The sequence below is a fragment of the Zingiber officinale genome, chromosome 1A, assembly GCF_018446385.1.
Source record: "Zingiber officinale cultivar Zhangliang chromosome 1A, Zo_v1.1, whole genome shotgun sequence".
In the NCBI taxonomy this organism is placed as follows: Eukaryota; Viridiplantae; Streptophyta; class Magnoliopsida; order Zingiberales; family Zingiberaceae; genus Zingiber; species Zingiber officinale.
Window position 1 is genome coordinate 188,082,191 of NC_055987.1, and position 17,582 is coordinate 188,099,772.

Genomic DNA, 17,582 nt, shown 5'->3' on the forward strand with positions numbered 1-17,582 from the left:
TTGTCCCTTTGAACCTAGTTCTTGGGATCTCCAGTCAGCATAGGTTGGGTGTCCTCTGCACTGATCGCTGACAACGGCACCAAGCCCATTCCCTGTGATGAGCTTGCTACTAACTCTCGATTTAACCCCTTAGTTAACGAATCCGCTAGGTTATCCTTTGACTTCACATAGTCAACAGTGATAACTCCAGTTGAGAGTAGTTGTTTAATGGTATTATGTCTTCGACATATATGTCTAGACTTACCATTATACAGATGGCTCTGTGCTCGACTGATTGCTGATTGGCTATCGCAATGTATGCAAATCGCCGGCACAGGTTTCGGCCATCGAGGAATATCTTCTAAGAATTACCGTAGTCATTCAGCCTCTTCACCGCACTTGTCAAGAGCTACAAACTCATATTCCATCGTGGATCTGGTTATTACGGTTTGCTTAGAAGATTTCCAGGAAATGGCTGCACCTGCTAGAGTGAAGACATATCCACTCGTAGACTTAGAGTCTTTTATGTCAAATATCCAACTTGCATCGCTGTATCCTTCGATCACAGCAGGATATCTCGTGTAGTGCAGTCCATATTCACGAGTATATCTCAAGTACCTCAGTACTCTTGTTATCCCTTTCCAGTGCTCAACACCGGGATTACTCGTGTATCTACTCAGTTTGCTTACTGCGTAGGCCAAGTCTGGTCGAGTACAACTCATTAAGTACATCAGACTTCCAATTACTCGAGAGTACTCTATCTGCGAGATACTTTCACCTCGATTTTTCGATAGATGTTGACTCGTATCTATCGCCGTTCGTGCCAACGCAGTATCACCCTTGGTGAATTTCTTAAGAATCTTGTCCACATAATGGGACTGACCAAGAACAAGTCCTTCTGTCGTTCTAAGAATTTTGATTCCTAGAATAACATCAGCTAGGCCCATATCTTTCATGTCAAATCTTGAGTTCAACATATCTTTAGTGGATTTGATTATCTTATCATTGCTCCCAATGATAAGTATGTCGTCTACATAGTGGCACAAGATGACATAGTCACTCTCTATGGCTCTTATGTAGACACATTTATCACATTCATTGATCTTGAATCCACATTCCTTCATGGCATTATCGAATTTCTCATGCCACTGCTTTGGTGCTTGTTTCAAGCCATATAATGATTTCACCAATCTACAGACCTTGTTTTTCTGTCTTGGCACAGAAAACCCCTCAGGTTGGTCCATATAGATTTCCTCTTCTAAATCCCCGTTTAGAAATGCTGTCTTTACATCAATTAGATGTACTTCGAGATTCCATAGAGCGGCAATAGCCAACAATACTCTAATGGAAGTTATTCTCGATACCGGAGAGTATGTATCGAAGTAGTCAAGACCTTCTCGTTGTCGGTATCCTTTAATTACCAATCTGGCCTTGTATTTATCGATTGTGCCATCTGATTTCATTTTCTTCTTGAAGATCCACTTGCAACCTAGTGGTTTAATTCCCGGAGGAAGATCCACAAGTTTTCAAGTGTGATTTTGTAAGATAGATTCTATCTCAGATGCAATTGCCTCTTTCCAACGAGGTCCATCAGAAGAGCCTACAACTTCTGAGTAACTTCGGGGCTCACTCTCCAACATGAAAGTGATAAAATCCGATCCATAGGATTTTTCTACCCGAGTTCTTTTGCTCCGTCTAGGCTCAACCTCCACGGGTTCCTCGTCATCATCATCTTCTTCTTCGCCTTGTGTTTCGGTTGCCCATTTTGAGGAGCTAGCATCCTCACGGATCTTATACGGAAACACATGCTCGAAGAAAGAGGCATTTCTCGATTCGATTATCGAGTTCCTGTGTATCTCCGGTACGTGTGACTCATACACACAAAATCGATAAGCACTGCTATTATGTGTATATCCAATAAATATGCAATCAACAATCTTTGGTCCTATCTTAATCCTTTTCGGATCAGGTACCAACACTTTGGCAAGACACCCCCACATTCGTAAATATTTGTAGGACAATTGTCTTCCATTCCACAACTCATAAGGGCTCTTATCTATTTTCTTCCGGGGCACCTTATTTAAAAGGTAATTAGCTGTTAACACAGCTTCCCCCCACATGGACTTTGGCAATCCAGAGCTTAATAGAAGAGCATTCATCATCTCTTTAAGAGTTCGATTCTTTCGCTCAGCAACTCCGTTTTGCTGAGGAGTATATGGAGCTGTTGTTTCGTGTCTGATCCCATGTTCAACACACAACTCAGCGAACGGTGACACATATTCACCGCCTCGGTCACTTCGAACCACCTTAATTTTCTTATTAAGTTAGTTTTCAACCTCATTCTTATAGAGAGCAAATTTCTCTATAGCTTCATCCTTACTTTTGAGAAGATACACATAACAATATTTTGTGTTATCATCTACAAAAGTGATGAAGTATTTATTACCACCACGTATTGGTTTACCTTTTAGGTCGCACACATCAGTGTGGATTAGGTCAAGTGGTTCATTACTTCTTTCAATATGTTGAAAGGATGACCTTGTCATTTTCGCTTCAACACAAATCTCACACTTGTGTTTTGGGTCAAGGTGGAATGTAGGTATGCTTTGCATGTTTATTAATCTACGCAACACATCGTAGTTAACATGTCCTAGTATACCATGCCACAAATACGAAGACTCAAGCATATAAGTGGAAGAGCTTTCATTTTTATTTATCTTGGGTCTAATGGCCATTACATTGAGCTTAAACAGCCCATCAGATACATAGTCTCTTCCTACAAAAATTCCATTTTTGAACAATACAACTCTATCCGACTCAAAAACAATGCAAAAGCCATGCTTGCTCAAAAGTGATCCGGACACTAGATTCTTCCGAATCTCCGGAACATACAGCACATTGTTCAGAGTGAGGTCCTTGCCCGAGGTCATCTTCAACACCACCTTTCCTTGGCCCATGATGTCCGAGGTTGCTGAGTTCCCCATGAACAGTTTGTCTCCAGTGACTTCCTCGAAGTTGTGGAGCAGCTCCTTGTTGTAGCACACATGTCTGGTGGCTCCAGTATCGATCCACCATTGCCGCAGGTTTGAACCAATCATATTCAGTTCTGAGACCACAGCGCAGAGGTCATCCATTTCTGGTCTCTCGTTCAGGTTGGCCTCTTGCTTCTTCTTCGGCTTTCTGCACTCCGAAGATTTGTGACCTACTTTGTCACAGTTGAAGCACTTCCCAGAGAACTTCTTCTTGCTGATGCCTCCTCTGGGTCCCATCTTGGAAGACTTGGGGTTCTTCCGTTTCAAGCTTTGACCGTGCTCGACCACGTTGGCTTTCACAGTAGCCTGAGAGAACAGTTTCCTCTCTGAACTCTTGTTATCTTCTTCGATGCGAAGTCGAACAATGAGTTCCTCTACATTCATCTCCTTTCGCTTGTGCTTCAGGTAGTTCTTGAAGTCCTTCCAGCCGGGAGGCAGCTTCTCAATGATAGCAGCCACCTGGAAGGTTTCACTCATAACCATCCCTTTTGAGTGGTTCTCGTGCAAGATCACCTGAAGCTCCTGGACTTCGCTGATCACAGTCTTGGAGTCAACCATCTTGTAGTCCAGGAATCGGCCCATGATGAACTTCTTTGCCCCTGCATCCTCCGTCTTGTATTTCTTGTCCAGGGACTCCCACAGCTCCTTAGCCGTTCTCTTCATGCTATACACAGCGTACAGCGAGTCGGCAAGGCAGTTGAGGATGTAGTTTCGGCAAAGAAACTCAGAATGAGTCTATGCCTCCACTGTACTGATGGTCTGCGCATCAACATCCTCAGCTCACTTGGGATGGTCCTCAGTCAAGAACCGAGCCAGGTTGAGCGTGATCAGGTAGAAGAGCATCTTCTGCTGCCACCTCTTGAAGTTCAGTCCACTGAACTTCTCTGGCTTTTCCCCATGACTGATTGGCACAGTTCCAATCGGGGCGGAGGGGGCCTGCACTTGTTAAGTCTGTTGCACCTCAACATTTTGTTCCGTGGCCATCTCAACAGAAACGATTCTGTTTCAACATTGTTAGACACAAACAATCTGCCGGAGATTTTAGGGGTATTAGCTGAATTCAAATAGCACTGATTTAAATTCAACTTACAGTAGAGATGACCTGAGCGGATAAGCTCAGGCTGCCAGCAGGGGTTGGTTTCTGCTCCGAGCCAAAAAATTGCCGAGCAAGAAGATCGGCTGAGCCACTAGTCTGTGTTCCCGAGCGGGCGGATCGGCTGAGCAGAGGGCAGATCGAGATGAGGTATGTCGGTCAGCCGGGTCGGTCGGTCGGTCGACCGGGTCGGCGGGTCAGGCGGTCAAGCGGTCAGCCGGGTCGGCGGGTCGGTCGGTCGGCCGGGTCGGCGGGTCGGTCGGTCGGCTGGGTCAGCGTGCAGCAGAACAGGTCTTGACAAAAAGGAAGACCAGGTCTGTTTAGAGTATAATGACCAGGTCTGTTCAGAGCAGATCTGTGGAACAGAAGACCAGGTCTACAGAGCAGTCTCGACAGAGCAGTAAGATCGGGCAAAATCCCGACCGGGCAAGCTGACCGAGGCCTGCAAGTAGCAGTTTCCTTGAAACAAATTCGCCCCCACCTCCGGCTGTTCTTCGAGGCTTATTTGGGAGGTCTGTTTCCCAGGATACAACGGTCTAACCGCGAACTCCACCAAGCACCGGTGGTCACGGCGAACTGAGTGGTACCCGAAAGCTACCGCGGGCAATCTGTCGAGCAGGAGTTGCACGACAGAGAAGGGGAATGAGGAGGGGAGCTTTTTCTTGCTTTTGCTGTGTTATCTGTGTAACCTTTTGCTTGAGGTCGCAGCCTCCTTATATAGGAGCTCAAGACCAAAGGACACCATTAATGATCATTACTCAACGCCAGCTTTTCACTTGGCCGTTTTGATTATGCATTAATTTTCCTTTAATGCATCCGTTACACAAGCAGCAAAAAGATATATGTGGCAAAATGTTGGTTGTTCCGGTTGGGTAAATTTTTGCCCCGACCGGTCCGGCATTCGTGTGCGCAGGTCGCGCTCGCGCACGAGTCAACTTGGTTCAATGTAATCCGGGCCCTGGATTTGCACCCCCCCCCCCTTGCGCACCCACGCGTGAGAGAGAGCTTCTCCCCATGCATTTGTTCGCATCCTCAATGCATGTGAATCAATATAAACCAACACACTTGCCTTGAAACTTCCAATGTGGGACTAAAGTCACATTCACAATGGAGCTTCTTCTTTTCCACCTCTTCTCCATTCAGACTTATTTCAACAAATATTGCGTTTACTAGGACAAATCTTTGTTTTGCCCCCTTTCTAAAGGGAGCATCGCAACCATCCAAACAGGGAACGGCGACAGGGAAAGGCAAGGCTGTCAAGAGGGCGGAGGACCATGAGGGTCCTTGGTGGGGAAAGAGTAACGCGATACACCGAACTAATAACATCTAATTATCCAGTGATACGGTACATGATCATGGGGTCAGGGAGATGACGTGGTTGGAAGTCAAGCCCTTCAAAGGGTCAAAAGTCAAGCTCGTGTGGTGGTCAGAAGTCAAGCTCACGGGACGGTCAAAAGTCAGGTCTACGTGCATGATGGTCAAGAGTCTGGCCTACATGGAGGTCAATAATCCGGCCTACATGGAAGATCGAAGGGTCGAGTTATAAGAGGGTCCTGGTCGAGCACAAGTGTTAATCCGAGGTTAGGCCTGCGCGTCGAGTAGGAACTCGGGAGCAAAGATACAGGTCAGGACTTATAGTTTGACGGCACAGGACACATTGAAAAAAGCGTACAGGTCGGGATGTACCAGCAAAGGATACAGGTCAGGACTTATAGTTTGGTGGCACAGGACACACGGACCAAAGTGCACAGGTCGGGATGGGCCAGCCAAGGATACAGGTCAGACTTATAGTTTGGCGACGCAGGACACCTAGACAAAAGCGCACATGTCTGGATGTGTCAGCCAAGGATATAGGTCAGGACTTATAGTTTGGCGGCGCAGGACACTTTGACAAAAGCGTACAAGTTGGGATGTACCAACCAAGGATACAAGTCAGGACTTATAGCTTGGCGGCGTAGGACACCTTGACAAAAGCGTACAGGTCGGGATGTACCAGCCAATGATACAGGTCAGGACTTATAGTTTGGCGGCGCAGGACACCTTGACAAAAGCGTACAGGTCGGGATGTACCAGTCAAGGATATAGGTCAGGACTTATAGTTTGGCGGCGCAGGACACCTTGACAAAAGCGTACAGGTCGGGATGTACCAGCCAAAGATACAGGTCATGACTTATAGTTTGGCGACGCAGGACACCTTGACCAAAGCGCACAGGTCAAAATGTATCAGCCAAGGATACAGGTCAGGACTTATAGTTTGGCGGCGCAGGACACCTGGACAAAAGCACATAGGTCAGAATGGGTCAGCCAAGGATATAGGTCAGGACTTATAGTTTGGCGGCGCAGGACACCTTGACAAAAGTGTACACGTCAGGATGTACCAGCCAAGGATACAGGTCAGGACTTATAGTTTGGCGACGCAGGACACCTTGACAAAAGCGTACAGGTCAGGATGTACCAGCCAAGGATAAGGTCAGGACTTATAGTTTGGCGGCACAGGACACCCTGACAAAAGCGTACGGTCGGGATGTGCAAACCAAGGATACATGTCAGTATTTATGGCCTTATGACTCAAAATACATGGATCAAGAGCACAGGTCGGGATGTGCAAACCAAGGATACAGGTCAGGACTTATAGCCTTACGGCATAAGATACATAGGCTGAGGTGTACAGGTCGGGACTCAGGATAAGCAGAAGCAGGCTAAGGCGTACAGGTCGGGATTCAGGATAAGCAGAAGCAAACTGAGATGTACAGATCGGGATTCAGAATAAGCAGAACTAGACGAAGGCTTAAACAGGTCACGACTTACAAGGTAAGGCAGGTCAAGAATTCACAAAGCAAGGCACACAAGACAGAGAGGGACATATAGGTCTGGAGTTATAAAGCGGCAAACGCAGCTCGGGAAAGGTAGGTCCTCACCCACAAGTCGAGATTGACAGATACAAGGATCCAGTCCATGGTTAACAGAGCGGCATAGGCATACACTATACGACAAGCAAGCCAGAGAATCGTAACAACTTGTCAGGGAATAATCTCTGCATGTCAGAGAATATGCTAACGATCTGGTGCTCACCGCCCGTTGATTCCTTCCTAGACCTATAGGAGGACGCCACGTGTCATTCACCGCCCGACAAAGCCTGGCATCCAACATTCTCTGACACCCGTCAGACTCCAAAAGCATCCATGGCAGTATAAAAAGGGATGTTTTGTCCCTTACGCAGATACGCTCACTCGTCATTTCATTCTCGTCTTTACTTTTCGTCCTTTCTCTGTGTTTCTAGGGAAAAAGTACCTGACTTGAGCGTCGAATGGCCTAACCCGGGGACTTTTCCCTGGTTTCTGGTCTCTAATGACTCGTGGGCTCGTCCGAGTGTGCGCAGGATCCTTTCTTCGTCATCACCCCCAGTCATCCGCTCGTGTAAGCTTTTCCGGCGGGTGCCAGATTGACCAGGCTTAGCAATGATTTTCCGTCAACACCAGCAACAACGCGGCCCGCCTTCATCCGACTCACATTACGGATAGGATCATCAATCATTTATAAGGTTATATTAGATATCGAAACAATGACCTACGAAAACGAAGACTAATCTGAATCCAGTGCTAAAATCATTGTAAATTCCTACGAGCACATCGAAATGACTTTCTACTGGGATCGGAATGATTTTCTCTCAATGAACAAGAGAGACTAAGCTTAGTTCATCATGTCCAATTTGTAGAAATTAAGAAAAGAAAAAAAATAGTTATATTATTTAATCCAAAATTGATAATTAAAAATACAGAGTATACGATCTTATATAGTTTAGTTAAGAAATCCTAAACTCTAAATATAAAAAAGAAAATGGCTAAATTGTCCTAAAAACTATAAACAAATAAAGATATATAATCTAACATCCCCTCAAACTCATGATGTTATAGCTAGAAGCATTGAAAATTTGTCAGATAAGAAACGAAAGTGTGAAACGGAATGTGTCTTGGTAAATATATCAGCAATATGTAGCTTTGAAGGAACAAAAGACAATATGATGGTGCCAATCTGAAGATGATGTCGAGTAATGTGGCAATCAATTTCAATATGTTTCGTCCACTCATGAAAAACTGAACTATGTGCAATTTGAATGGTACTCTGATTATTACAATATAAAGGAGTAGGTTGATGAACAGAGATACTCATATCCGTAAACAACCAACACAACCAAACTATCTCACAAGTAGTTGAGGTCATAACACGATACTAGCTTCTGTGGAAGATTTAGGAATAACATCTTACTTCTTACTTTTCCAAAAAATGAGGGAATCACCAAGAAAAATGCAGAAGCCAGTGGTAGATTTACGATCTGTAGGATCACCAGCCCAATCTGTATTAGAGTATGCATGTAGTTCAAGAGATTAAGTAGAAGGAAATAAAAGTCTTTGAAATTGAGTACCCTAAAGATACCTGAGAATACGAAGAACAACAACCCAATGAACTATAGTTGGTGCAGTGATAAATTGACTAACCACATGAATAACATATGCAATATCTAGACAAGTCACGATGAGAAACCAAGCTTCTAATAATAGTTCTGTACAAACTAGGCTCTAACAAAGGTGAGACATTAGATAGAGAATATCGAGCATTAGTCTCAATAGGAGTATCAACAACTCTATTATCAATAAGACGAGCATGTTCAAACAGATTAGATATATACTTCGACTGGGATAAAATATAACCTTTCGGGGAATAAGCAACCTCAATGCCCAGAAAGTAGTATAGTATACCCAAGTCTTTCATAGCAAAACAACAAGTCAACTTAGATTTCAAAAAAGTAATTTCATCAGAATCATCACTAGTAATAATCATGTCATCAACATATAATGATAAAAGAATACAACCTGCACTCGTACATCTAACAAACAATGTTGAACCATGATTACTAGGATGAAAACCAAGCGAAGTAATCACTGTAGAGAACTTCTCAAACCAAGCACGAGGTGCTTGTTTGACATCATAAAGAGCTTTACGAAGTCTGCAAACTTCACCAGGTTGGTGTGAAATACCAGGAGGATGTGTCATATAAACTTCTACATGAAGATCACCATTTAAAAATGCATTCTTGACATCCATATGAAATATTCTCCATCGAAAAATAGAATCAACAACAATCAGAGTACGAACAATCGTTATTTTTACAACAGAAGTAAATGTTTCCTCATAATATATGGCATACTCCTGAGAATAACCTTTAGCAACAAGACGAGTTTTGTATCATTCGATAGAACCATCAGATTTAGTTTTAATCTTATATACCCAACGAGAACCAATAGTGTATTTTCCTGGTAGCAACGGAACCAAATCTCATATATGATTCTAGTGCAAAGCAGTTAGTTCATCAGTCATAGCACTATGTCAAAGTGAGTTACAAACAACTTCTTTATAGGATACAGACTCAGAAAGACAATGAATAGATGAAATAAATGAAGTAAAAGAATGAGAATAACAAGAGAAAGCAAAATTTGGTAGTTTAGTAGACTTACGAATACTAGTGGATTGACGATGGTGGAGAGAAGGATCATCTGTAACCTCAGGAGATGATTGGGTAATGGCAGAAAGAGGAGCATGTGGAGTAGATATCTCAGGAACCAAAACACCAGATTTAGTTGAGCTACCAGTAGGAGCTGTGGGTGAAACTTCCTCAGTGTCAGTATTGAAAGGATCAATACAAAGCAGATCTGACTTTGCCATATTATGTAGACTAGTTGGAATAGAAAAGAATAGAATATACTCAAGAAACACAATATAATGAGAGACATACAATTTTTTACTAACGGGATCAAAGCAACGATATCCTTTTTAAGTAACATCATAACCCAAAAGACACAAAGAGCGGACCGAGATGCTAATTTATCATACTCGACATGTGGACAAAGGACAAAGTAAGTACAACCAAAAACACGCAAAGAGGAATAGAGGGAGCATGCCCATATAATTTTTCAAAAGGTGACAAATCTAAATTATGTGAGGTTGGAACTCTATTAATCACGTGAGCAGCAGTAAGGATTACTTCCCTCTAAAATGTACTAGGAACACTGGTAGATGATAAAAATGAACATGTTATTTCAACAAGATATCTATGTTTTCGTTTAGCCACACCAGTCTATTCAAGAGTATTTGTACAAGAGATTTGATAAATAGTGCCATCTGAAGTAAGTAATTGTGAAAAATGATTCGAAGTGTATTTATCCCTCAAATTACAATGAAAACATTTTATGACATTAGAATGTTGAGTTTTCACAAGAGCTCTGAAGTTGTTGAAAATGGTAAGATAATCAGACATGTGTTTCATATGAGAAACTCAAATATAACGAGTGCAACCATCAATAAACGAAATACAATACCTTGATCCCTCCCCCCTTTTGTAGGAATAGGAGAGGATCTCCACACATCAAAATGGATAAGATCAAATGGAGCAAAAGAAAAAAGAAAGACTTTTAGAAAATGGTAAGGCAAAAAATTAGGCTAGTTTACAACCACTATAATACAAAATATCAAAATTTTTTAAAGGTCTGATACTCCTGTAGAAGCTAAAAACTACAAACGAGATGCTGAAACATGACCTAAACGAGAGTGCCACAAATAAAAATCAAAAGATGAATGACTCAAATGAAAAGATGATAAATTAACACTCGAAGCTACAACTTTTGGTACTTTGAGTTGATCTAAAACACAGAGTCCTCCTTGCCTACGACCTGTCCTAATCAACATCTGAGATTTCGGGTCCTGAACATAACAATTGGATGAAGAAAAAGAGACTAAGTATCTAAACTTACATAATTGACTAATAAAAATAAGATTTAAAGTAAGACTCAGAATATAATAAACAATAGTAAGAGATAAACAAGATGTAACAATTGAACCGACACCTACTAATGAATAGGAGTACCATCAGCAGTCATAATAGATATAGATAAACCGGGAGAAAAAGAAACAAAAGATGATAAATTAGATGATATATGATGGGAGGCATCAGAGTCCAAAATTCAAAAGGTTGAAGATATACTTGAAATACCAGACGATGACAAACCTATATAAGAGGAAGCTGACATGGCAGAGGGCTATGAAATAAATAACTATTAAAACTGCTCCAACATATACGAATCAAATTTTCATGAAGCATCTATACAACCAGACATGATGACAGAACGAATAATGCTCATAATAATCAAACTATAAGGATACACATTTGTACGATCCGTAAAAACTAGTGTCAAGATGACCTGTAGTCACACGAAGAATTTGAGACAGAAAAGGATGTCAAACATATAAATCAGCAACACATAGCGTTGGTATCGAAATAAGTAGAAAAGGACGTCAATGTCAAAATTGGTAACACAGGGTGTCAGCATCGAAATCGATAGAAAAGAACGTCGATACCAAAATTGATAGCACAGTGTGTCAGTGCTGAAATCCATAGCAATAGGAGACGATAACGGCAACATGAAGTAATAACAGAGAGCGGCAGAAAAAATTAGGTCAGAGAAGTAGAATCGCTTTGATATCATATAGAAATTAAGAAAATAAAAAAATTAATTATATTATTGAATCCAAAATGGATATATAGTATAGTGAAAAATAATTATTTAAATTTAATAAAATAATTTTTAAACCCTAAATTATATATTTTAAATATGAGATATGAGTATAATGCATGTGCAAGTGAGACCCACAATGAGTTACATATATTTTATAGAATAACAAGAAAAACGAAATAAAAGAAGACTTTAGGAGAGAACTTGTTACATCAATTAAATCATAAACGCTATTAAATTACATTGGATATTTTCAATGCTCCCATAAATAGTCATCTTTGACTTTAATCCAATCTTCTAAAATTTATCGCCCAATCAATTGTATTCAACTTTCTTTGAAATTGTCAAACCATTTATTTTTCCAATGTGGTTGAGAATTGTTATTCTCTTTAAATTCTTGATAAGCGCATTAATTCCAACCACAACCGCAGGCAACCAATGACCAAAATGACGTTTGTAGGCGAAGGTGAGGTTTGAGGGATCATAAAGACTTCTGAAGTGTCCTCAAGGATTTTGAACAAACGATATGTTCGTTGCTGAATGTTTTTATTTCAGTGTGACAGTTACACAACTTTAAGGCGCTATTTCTTAAACCTCTGAAAACTCGACCATGGAGTATCTGCCTGGTTAATATGTATACAGCTCCTGTTCATCCCGTACCGAGTGTCACTGAAAAGCTTAAAGAAACCGATGGGGGAAAACAAATTTACAAACAAAGTCGTAATTCTAACAAAATCAGACAATTAATAGTGACCTGCAATCGTTCAGCCACCGCCAGAAAATAATGGCGACGACTGCTGTAGAAGTGCTTCAGCATGTGAAGAGGACGGATAGAGCTTGAGGAAATCGTCGAAGGACTCGTCATACTTCAGCGTGGCCACACCGTCGATCAATCCCTCCGGCAACATGCTCGGCAAGGAAGCGTCGCCTTCTAAGAACTGCACCACCTGCTTCATGGTCGGCCTGGCCATAGGATCAGGGTGCGAGCAGAGCAGCCCGAGCTTGAGCACGGCCTCCACCTCCTCCTCCGCCTCCGCCGCCAATTCCTCCCCCAAATCCGCGTCCCTCGCCTCCAGAAGGGCCTTCTTCTTCCAGCACTCGAGCGCGAACTCCACCAGTCCCGGAGAGTCCGCCGACCCCTTCACCTCCAGCGGCCTCCTCCCGCAGGCGACCTCCAGCAGGAAGGCTCCGAAGGCGTACACATCCGTCTCCTTCGTCGCCTTCCCCGTCTTGCTCAGCTCCGGCGCAAGGTACCCCAAGGTCCCCACGATGTGCGTGGTGTGCGGATTTTCCCCGTGGTCGTACAGCCTCGCGAGCCCAAAGTCCCCCAGCTTCCCATTAAACTCCCCGTCGAGCAGCACGTTGCTGGCCTTGATATCCCTGTGAATCACCACTTGCTCCCATCCATCGTGCAAGTAATAAAGCCCCGCCGCCACGCCTTTGACGACGCGGAACCTCTGCGACCAATCCAGCCGCGGTCGGTCCTTGTAGAAGATGAACTTATCCAGGCTTCTATTGGGCATATAATCGTAGACCAGGAGCAACTCCCCCTGCCGTCGGCAGTAGCCGAGGAGCTGCACCAGGTTCCGGTGCTTCAGCTTGCCCATGCTCACGACCTCCGAGATGAACTCCTTAATCCCCTGCTTCGATTCGTGGGTGACCCTCTTCACCGCGACCTCGACCTTTGACGACGGTAGCACACCTCTGTAAACCCGGCCGAAGCCGCCGGCGCCGAGGAGGTTCGCCTCGTTGAAGCCTCTGGTCGCTCGGTACAAATCTTTGTATGAGAACCTGTGCGGTCCGTACTCCAGCTCCCAATCCTCTAATAACTCTGCAAATTTCCTCCTCCTTATAGCGATGAAAATCATCGCTGTTATGCAGATCGATGAGAGGATTACAGTAGCTAGAGGAAGGCTAATCGCCAGGACATCGGATTTCTTCTTTTGGCTTCTGGGAAGAGGAACTGGAGGAAGCTTTGAGATGTTGAGTGGTTGCGCATCTCCGTTGAGGTTAAAACTCCATCCGAGAATGTAGTGGGATCCTGTGGCGGCGCCGGTGGAGGCAGAGAAGCCCACGAACATCTCATCCAAGACGATGGAGGAAAGATTGATCTTTGAGGAAACGATGGGAATCTCTGGTTTGGAAACAGAGAGAGGAGCCACCACGACTTGGAGCAGCAGGTCGTGGCCATCGAAGTCGACCCACACCTGCATCGGGTCGCCGCTTATCAGCGTGAGGTTCTTGGGGACGCCGGATTCGAAATAGGCCACCGGCGAGGAGTTCGCCGACACCAAGGTGTTGACGTCGATCCCGACGTGGTTGTTGTTGATGTCGTAGAACTCCACGGACATGACGGTGTCGAACTCGACGGCCACGATGTGGTTGCTGGGGCTGCCGATGTTGGAGACGTTGAAGAGGCCGAGGTGTTGACTGGGCATGGAGCCTTGAATACCGACGGACGGAGCGATAGCGAAAGCAATGCCATGGCCGCTCACATCAGAGTGCTCCGGCACGATGGCGAACACGAAGGTGGCCGAAAAGGAGCGAGGCGCGCCGGTAGCGGAGTCCTTGAAACGGAGAGGAAGCGGGTGAAAAGCGTGTCCTTGGGCTTGTTCTGTGTCGTTGGTGAGCTTGATGAGTCCGTCGCCGGTGATCTCCGCAAAACCGTTGAGGCTCAGGTTCGCCCCTACGAATCCATTGTAGACGAAGGCCTCATCGGCGGCGGTTGCTGCTGCAACGACGATGAAGCAGAGGACGGCGGAAAGCATGGGCAGTTGACTCATCGTTGGCACAAAAACTATCTAACCCCAATTTCTTATGCTCATCTTGCATAATTAAGGCCCTAATTATATGGGCTCGATCTCACTAAATAGAGTTAGATTTGTTTGTTTTCTCTTTATTGGGTTTTTTTTTCTGTATAATAAATACAAAGGCAACGACTGAGGAGATACTATACGTTTAATTCAAGGAATAAGCGACAGCCACCTCTTCAAGAAGGCAATGTTAATTGTATGATTTGGTCTCACTAAGGAAAACAGGATCTGGGCATTAATGTATCGAGACGTGATATGGGCATGCTACCTTGTCTCTTACAACAGAATCCAAGTCAACGCTACGGCTAGATTAATTAAGTTTTCTACACGTTCATGCGTAGCCTTAAAACAAAAATTAAAGGAAATAAAGAGATAGAATTCAGATTAACCTCAGAATAAGTCAAAGATCCGAAAAGCTTTTATTGTTCAAACTTCAAACATTTAGCTTCATAGAGACTTAGACAGTGTACAAACAGCTACCGTCATCGCTCCTGGCTGTCGGATCGAAGTTCTTGGCGATGGGATCGGTGCATCCTTCCGGAACTGGAATGTGGACCTGCTGAGCCGCTTTCCCTGCGCACGATACGCCACACAATTCGTCGATCTTCTTGTCAATTGCAGAAATTGGAAGAAGGGATGGGATCGACATGCTCACCGTAGAACTCCCCGGTCTTCATGGCGTCCTCATTGGCGTCTCCGAGGGCGGCCTCGCTCAGGTACTTGTCGGCCAGCTGCACCCTCTTCACGTTCTCCTGCTCCTTCACCAGCATCTGCCCGTACTCCATGAGCTTGTCGAGAGTCATCTTCGGCTGGTCGAACGTCGGCGGCCCTTCCAGCGAGTTCACCAGCTTCTTCCCCACGGTTTCCACTCCGGTCTCTGCCACCCATCTCCTGACCTCGTCATCGTAAACCCTCGCTCGCACTGCACCGAAGAAGTCTGCATTTTGCATTGGAGGAAGTTGTCAATCATGATTGATTAACTGTTTTTGTTCATAAGAGAGGTTAGAAATAATGAATTTAATTTGGTTTACCGATAGATTGGCCAGGGAAGGAGTCGACGAGCTTGACGATGTCTTCTCTGGGCACGTTGTCGGTGCGGAAGATGCCGGTGCAGACGCCGATGCGGTCCTCCCGGGTGGGCGCCCAATAGAACTTCTCCATTCGGCCGTCGCGGATGAGCGGCGCGTAGAGGGTGGAGAAGTCGTTGCCGGTGACGATGATGGGGACACGCGGGTTCTCCTGCTTGTTGTACATCCCCGGCAGCTGCACGTTGGTGGGGTTGTCCGCGATGTTCATCAGCGTCGCGTTCACCATCTGGTTGTTCACCGTGTACTGGGTGGTGCCGCCCAGCCGCCCCGCGCCGGCGTCGAGGTCGTTGATGAACAGGCAGCACATCTTCCCCTTCTTGATGATGTCTGCAGCCTCGCGGTAACGCTGACGTAATAGTTTCGCCGGCTCCCCGGCGTTGCCGCTTTCCAGTTCTCCGGCGCTCATCATGATCGGACTGTCGACCGAGCAATTATATATATTAATCATCGAACAGTTTAATCGGATTTAATAAATTGAAGAACAAACTCACTTGATTCCCATCTTTGCAAACACAAGCTCGCATTGGAATGACTTCCCCTGCCCTTTGCCTCCCCAAATACCCAAGATCAAAGGAATCTATCAACCATCACGCAGAAATCAAAGATTCAAGTCGTGACAAGAACAACAAAGATATATACATTTGTAATTTAGGTAACCTTAATGTTAGGCAAGTTCATGAAGTTCTTGGCTATGTGAACGACGAGCTTGTCCATGAAGGCAGGGGCGATGTAGTATCCTCCCATGGTGTTGTCGAGGCTGTACCTGTTACGCCGTAACTGATCAATTCAACAAATTAACCCAACAAATCTGCAACTTGAGTGAAGTTTAATTCGATCGGTAGCTATATATATATGTTACTGGCGGAGGCCTTGGCTGATGTATTCTTGGGAGAACATGACGGCGATGTGGGTGCCGTCGCCCGAGGGCGCCTGGAACAGGGAATCCACCAGCCCCTTTCCTCTCGTGATGTCCTGTTGGTCGTCGGAGGTGTCGTGGTAGAGCCCTCCCCACCGGTCCTTCTCCGTCTGCTTCGACTCGTCGAGATCGGCGGCCAAGACTCTGAGAGTGCCGCCGGAGATCCTGGCATGGCTCGTGCCTGCGGTGCTCCACTTCAACCTGCTGCCCAAGAACGCCGAGCTCGGGAATGCATTCGAGCTCCGCTGAAAGTAACACAATTCGAGTTAGAAAACAGAGCGAGCAAGAGAGAACAGAGCTCATACTGATGACTGTTACCGGCGGCACTAGGTTGACAGCTCCGACGGTGGACGCTGCTGCCGTAGCCATGCTGGAAACGGGAATTCGAGGAGAGCAAACAAGAAAAGATGCGTTGGGAATTCGAATATATCGGTGAAGCAGCCGGACCGGAGCGTCGGCTTGACGGCTTCGTTCCTTGCATGTGTGGTTGTGGCTCGCTGAGCCCTGGCGGCCACACAATTTCAGATTGGCTAAATTTCCCTTATCTCTTAACAACGATTAGTCGTAAAATTCAACTTATTGCCATGACTTTCAGAATAAAAAAAAATACTATGCTAAATGATTAGAATCGGATTATAGAATATATTTTATAAATCATTATTAAGAATATTTTAATAATATTATTTTTAAATATTAATTATATATATATATATATATATAATTCTGGCAGCCACATTCTGACTAGATAGATTTATTGTAATAAAAAATTAAAACTAATTAGTCTTATTGATTAATCTTGGAATGATCGATTCGATAAAAAAAAAATATCGGTTATCAGGATATATTTAACGGTGAAGGATGCGTTGCCACTACTAGACCTTCGTACTAGGTCAGGCGAAGCAATTGAAAGTGGTACCCTCGGTCCTGCGCATACCACACACAAATCGCACAGAAGAATTAGAGCGAGAATCAGGGAAAAAGGTCCCTGATGTAAACCCTCCGACACTCAAGTCAGGAGTAGCATAAAGAAAAAAGTACAAAAAGAAGATGAATAGTAGTCCTGTAATAGATACGTGAGTGCGCGTACCTAGCTAAC

At 44.4% G+C, this 17,582-nt stretch overlaps 2 protein-coding genes across 3 annotated transcripts; both read right to left on the reverse strand.

Annotated features, from left to right (window-relative positions):
- Positions 1-11,809: 11,809 nt before the first annotated feature.
- On the reverse strand, positions 11,810-14,744 carry LOC122038745 (L-type lectin-domain containing receptor kinase SIT2-like). Of its 2 annotated transcripts, none has more exons than XM_042598663.1 (2): positions 12,424-14,744; positions 11,810-12,338 (listed from the first exon to the last, which is right to left on the reverse strand). In XM_042598663.1, exon 1 carries the CDS (start codon positions 14,450-14,452, stop codon positions 12,434-12,436), a length of 2,019 nt encoding a protein of 672 aa, XP_042454597.1. In that variant the 5' UTR covers positions 14,453-14,744; the 3' UTR covers positions 11,810-12,338; positions 12,424-12,433. The 2 variants fall into 2 exon arrangements, with proteins under 2 accessions (XP_042454597.1, XP_042454598.1); XM_042598664.1 differs by having other exon boundaries at positions 11,810-12,346.
- A 134-nt stretch (positions 14,745-14,878) lies between these two features.
- LOC122038746 (ribulose bisphosphate carboxylase/oxygenase activase, chloroplastic-like) lies at positions 14,879-16,964 on the reverse strand. The gene is made up of 7 exons (XM_042598665.1): positions 16,805-16,964; positions 16,430-16,731; positions 16,228-16,333; positions 16,062-16,147; positions 15,514-15,986; positions 15,138-15,419; positions 14,879-15,055 (listed from the first exon to the last, which is right to left on the reverse strand). The coding sequence occupies exons 1-7, from the start codon at positions 16,853-16,855 to the stop codon at positions 14,940-14,942; spliced, it is 1,416 nt and encodes a 471-aa protein (XP_042454599.1). The 5' UTR covers positions 16,856-16,964; the 3' UTR covers positions 14,879-14,939.
- Between the last annotated feature and the right edge of the window lie 618 nt (positions 16,965-17,582).

What these genes read in the sequence shown, in the direction of transcription:
- LOC122038745 (XM_042598663.1), bottom strand. Translation starts at nt 14,452, where the DNA reads ATGAGTCAACTGCCCATGCTTTCCGCCGTCCTCTGCTTCATCGTCGTT.
- LOC122038746 (XM_042598665.1), bottom strand. Translation starts at nt 16,855, where the DNA reads ATGGCTACGGCAGCAGCGTCCACCGTCGGAGCTGTCAACCTAGTGCCG. An exon ending in TGAACTTGCCTAACATTAAG is followed by an intron (nt 16,148 to 16,227) that starts GTTACCTAAATT and finishes GATGGTTGATAG; the next exon opens with ATTCCTTTGATCTTGGGTAT. An exon ending in TTTGCAAAGATGGGAATCAA is followed by an intron (nt 15,987 to 16,061) that starts GTGAGTTTGTTC and finishes CTCGGTCGACAG; the next exon opens with TCCGATCATGATGAGCGCCG.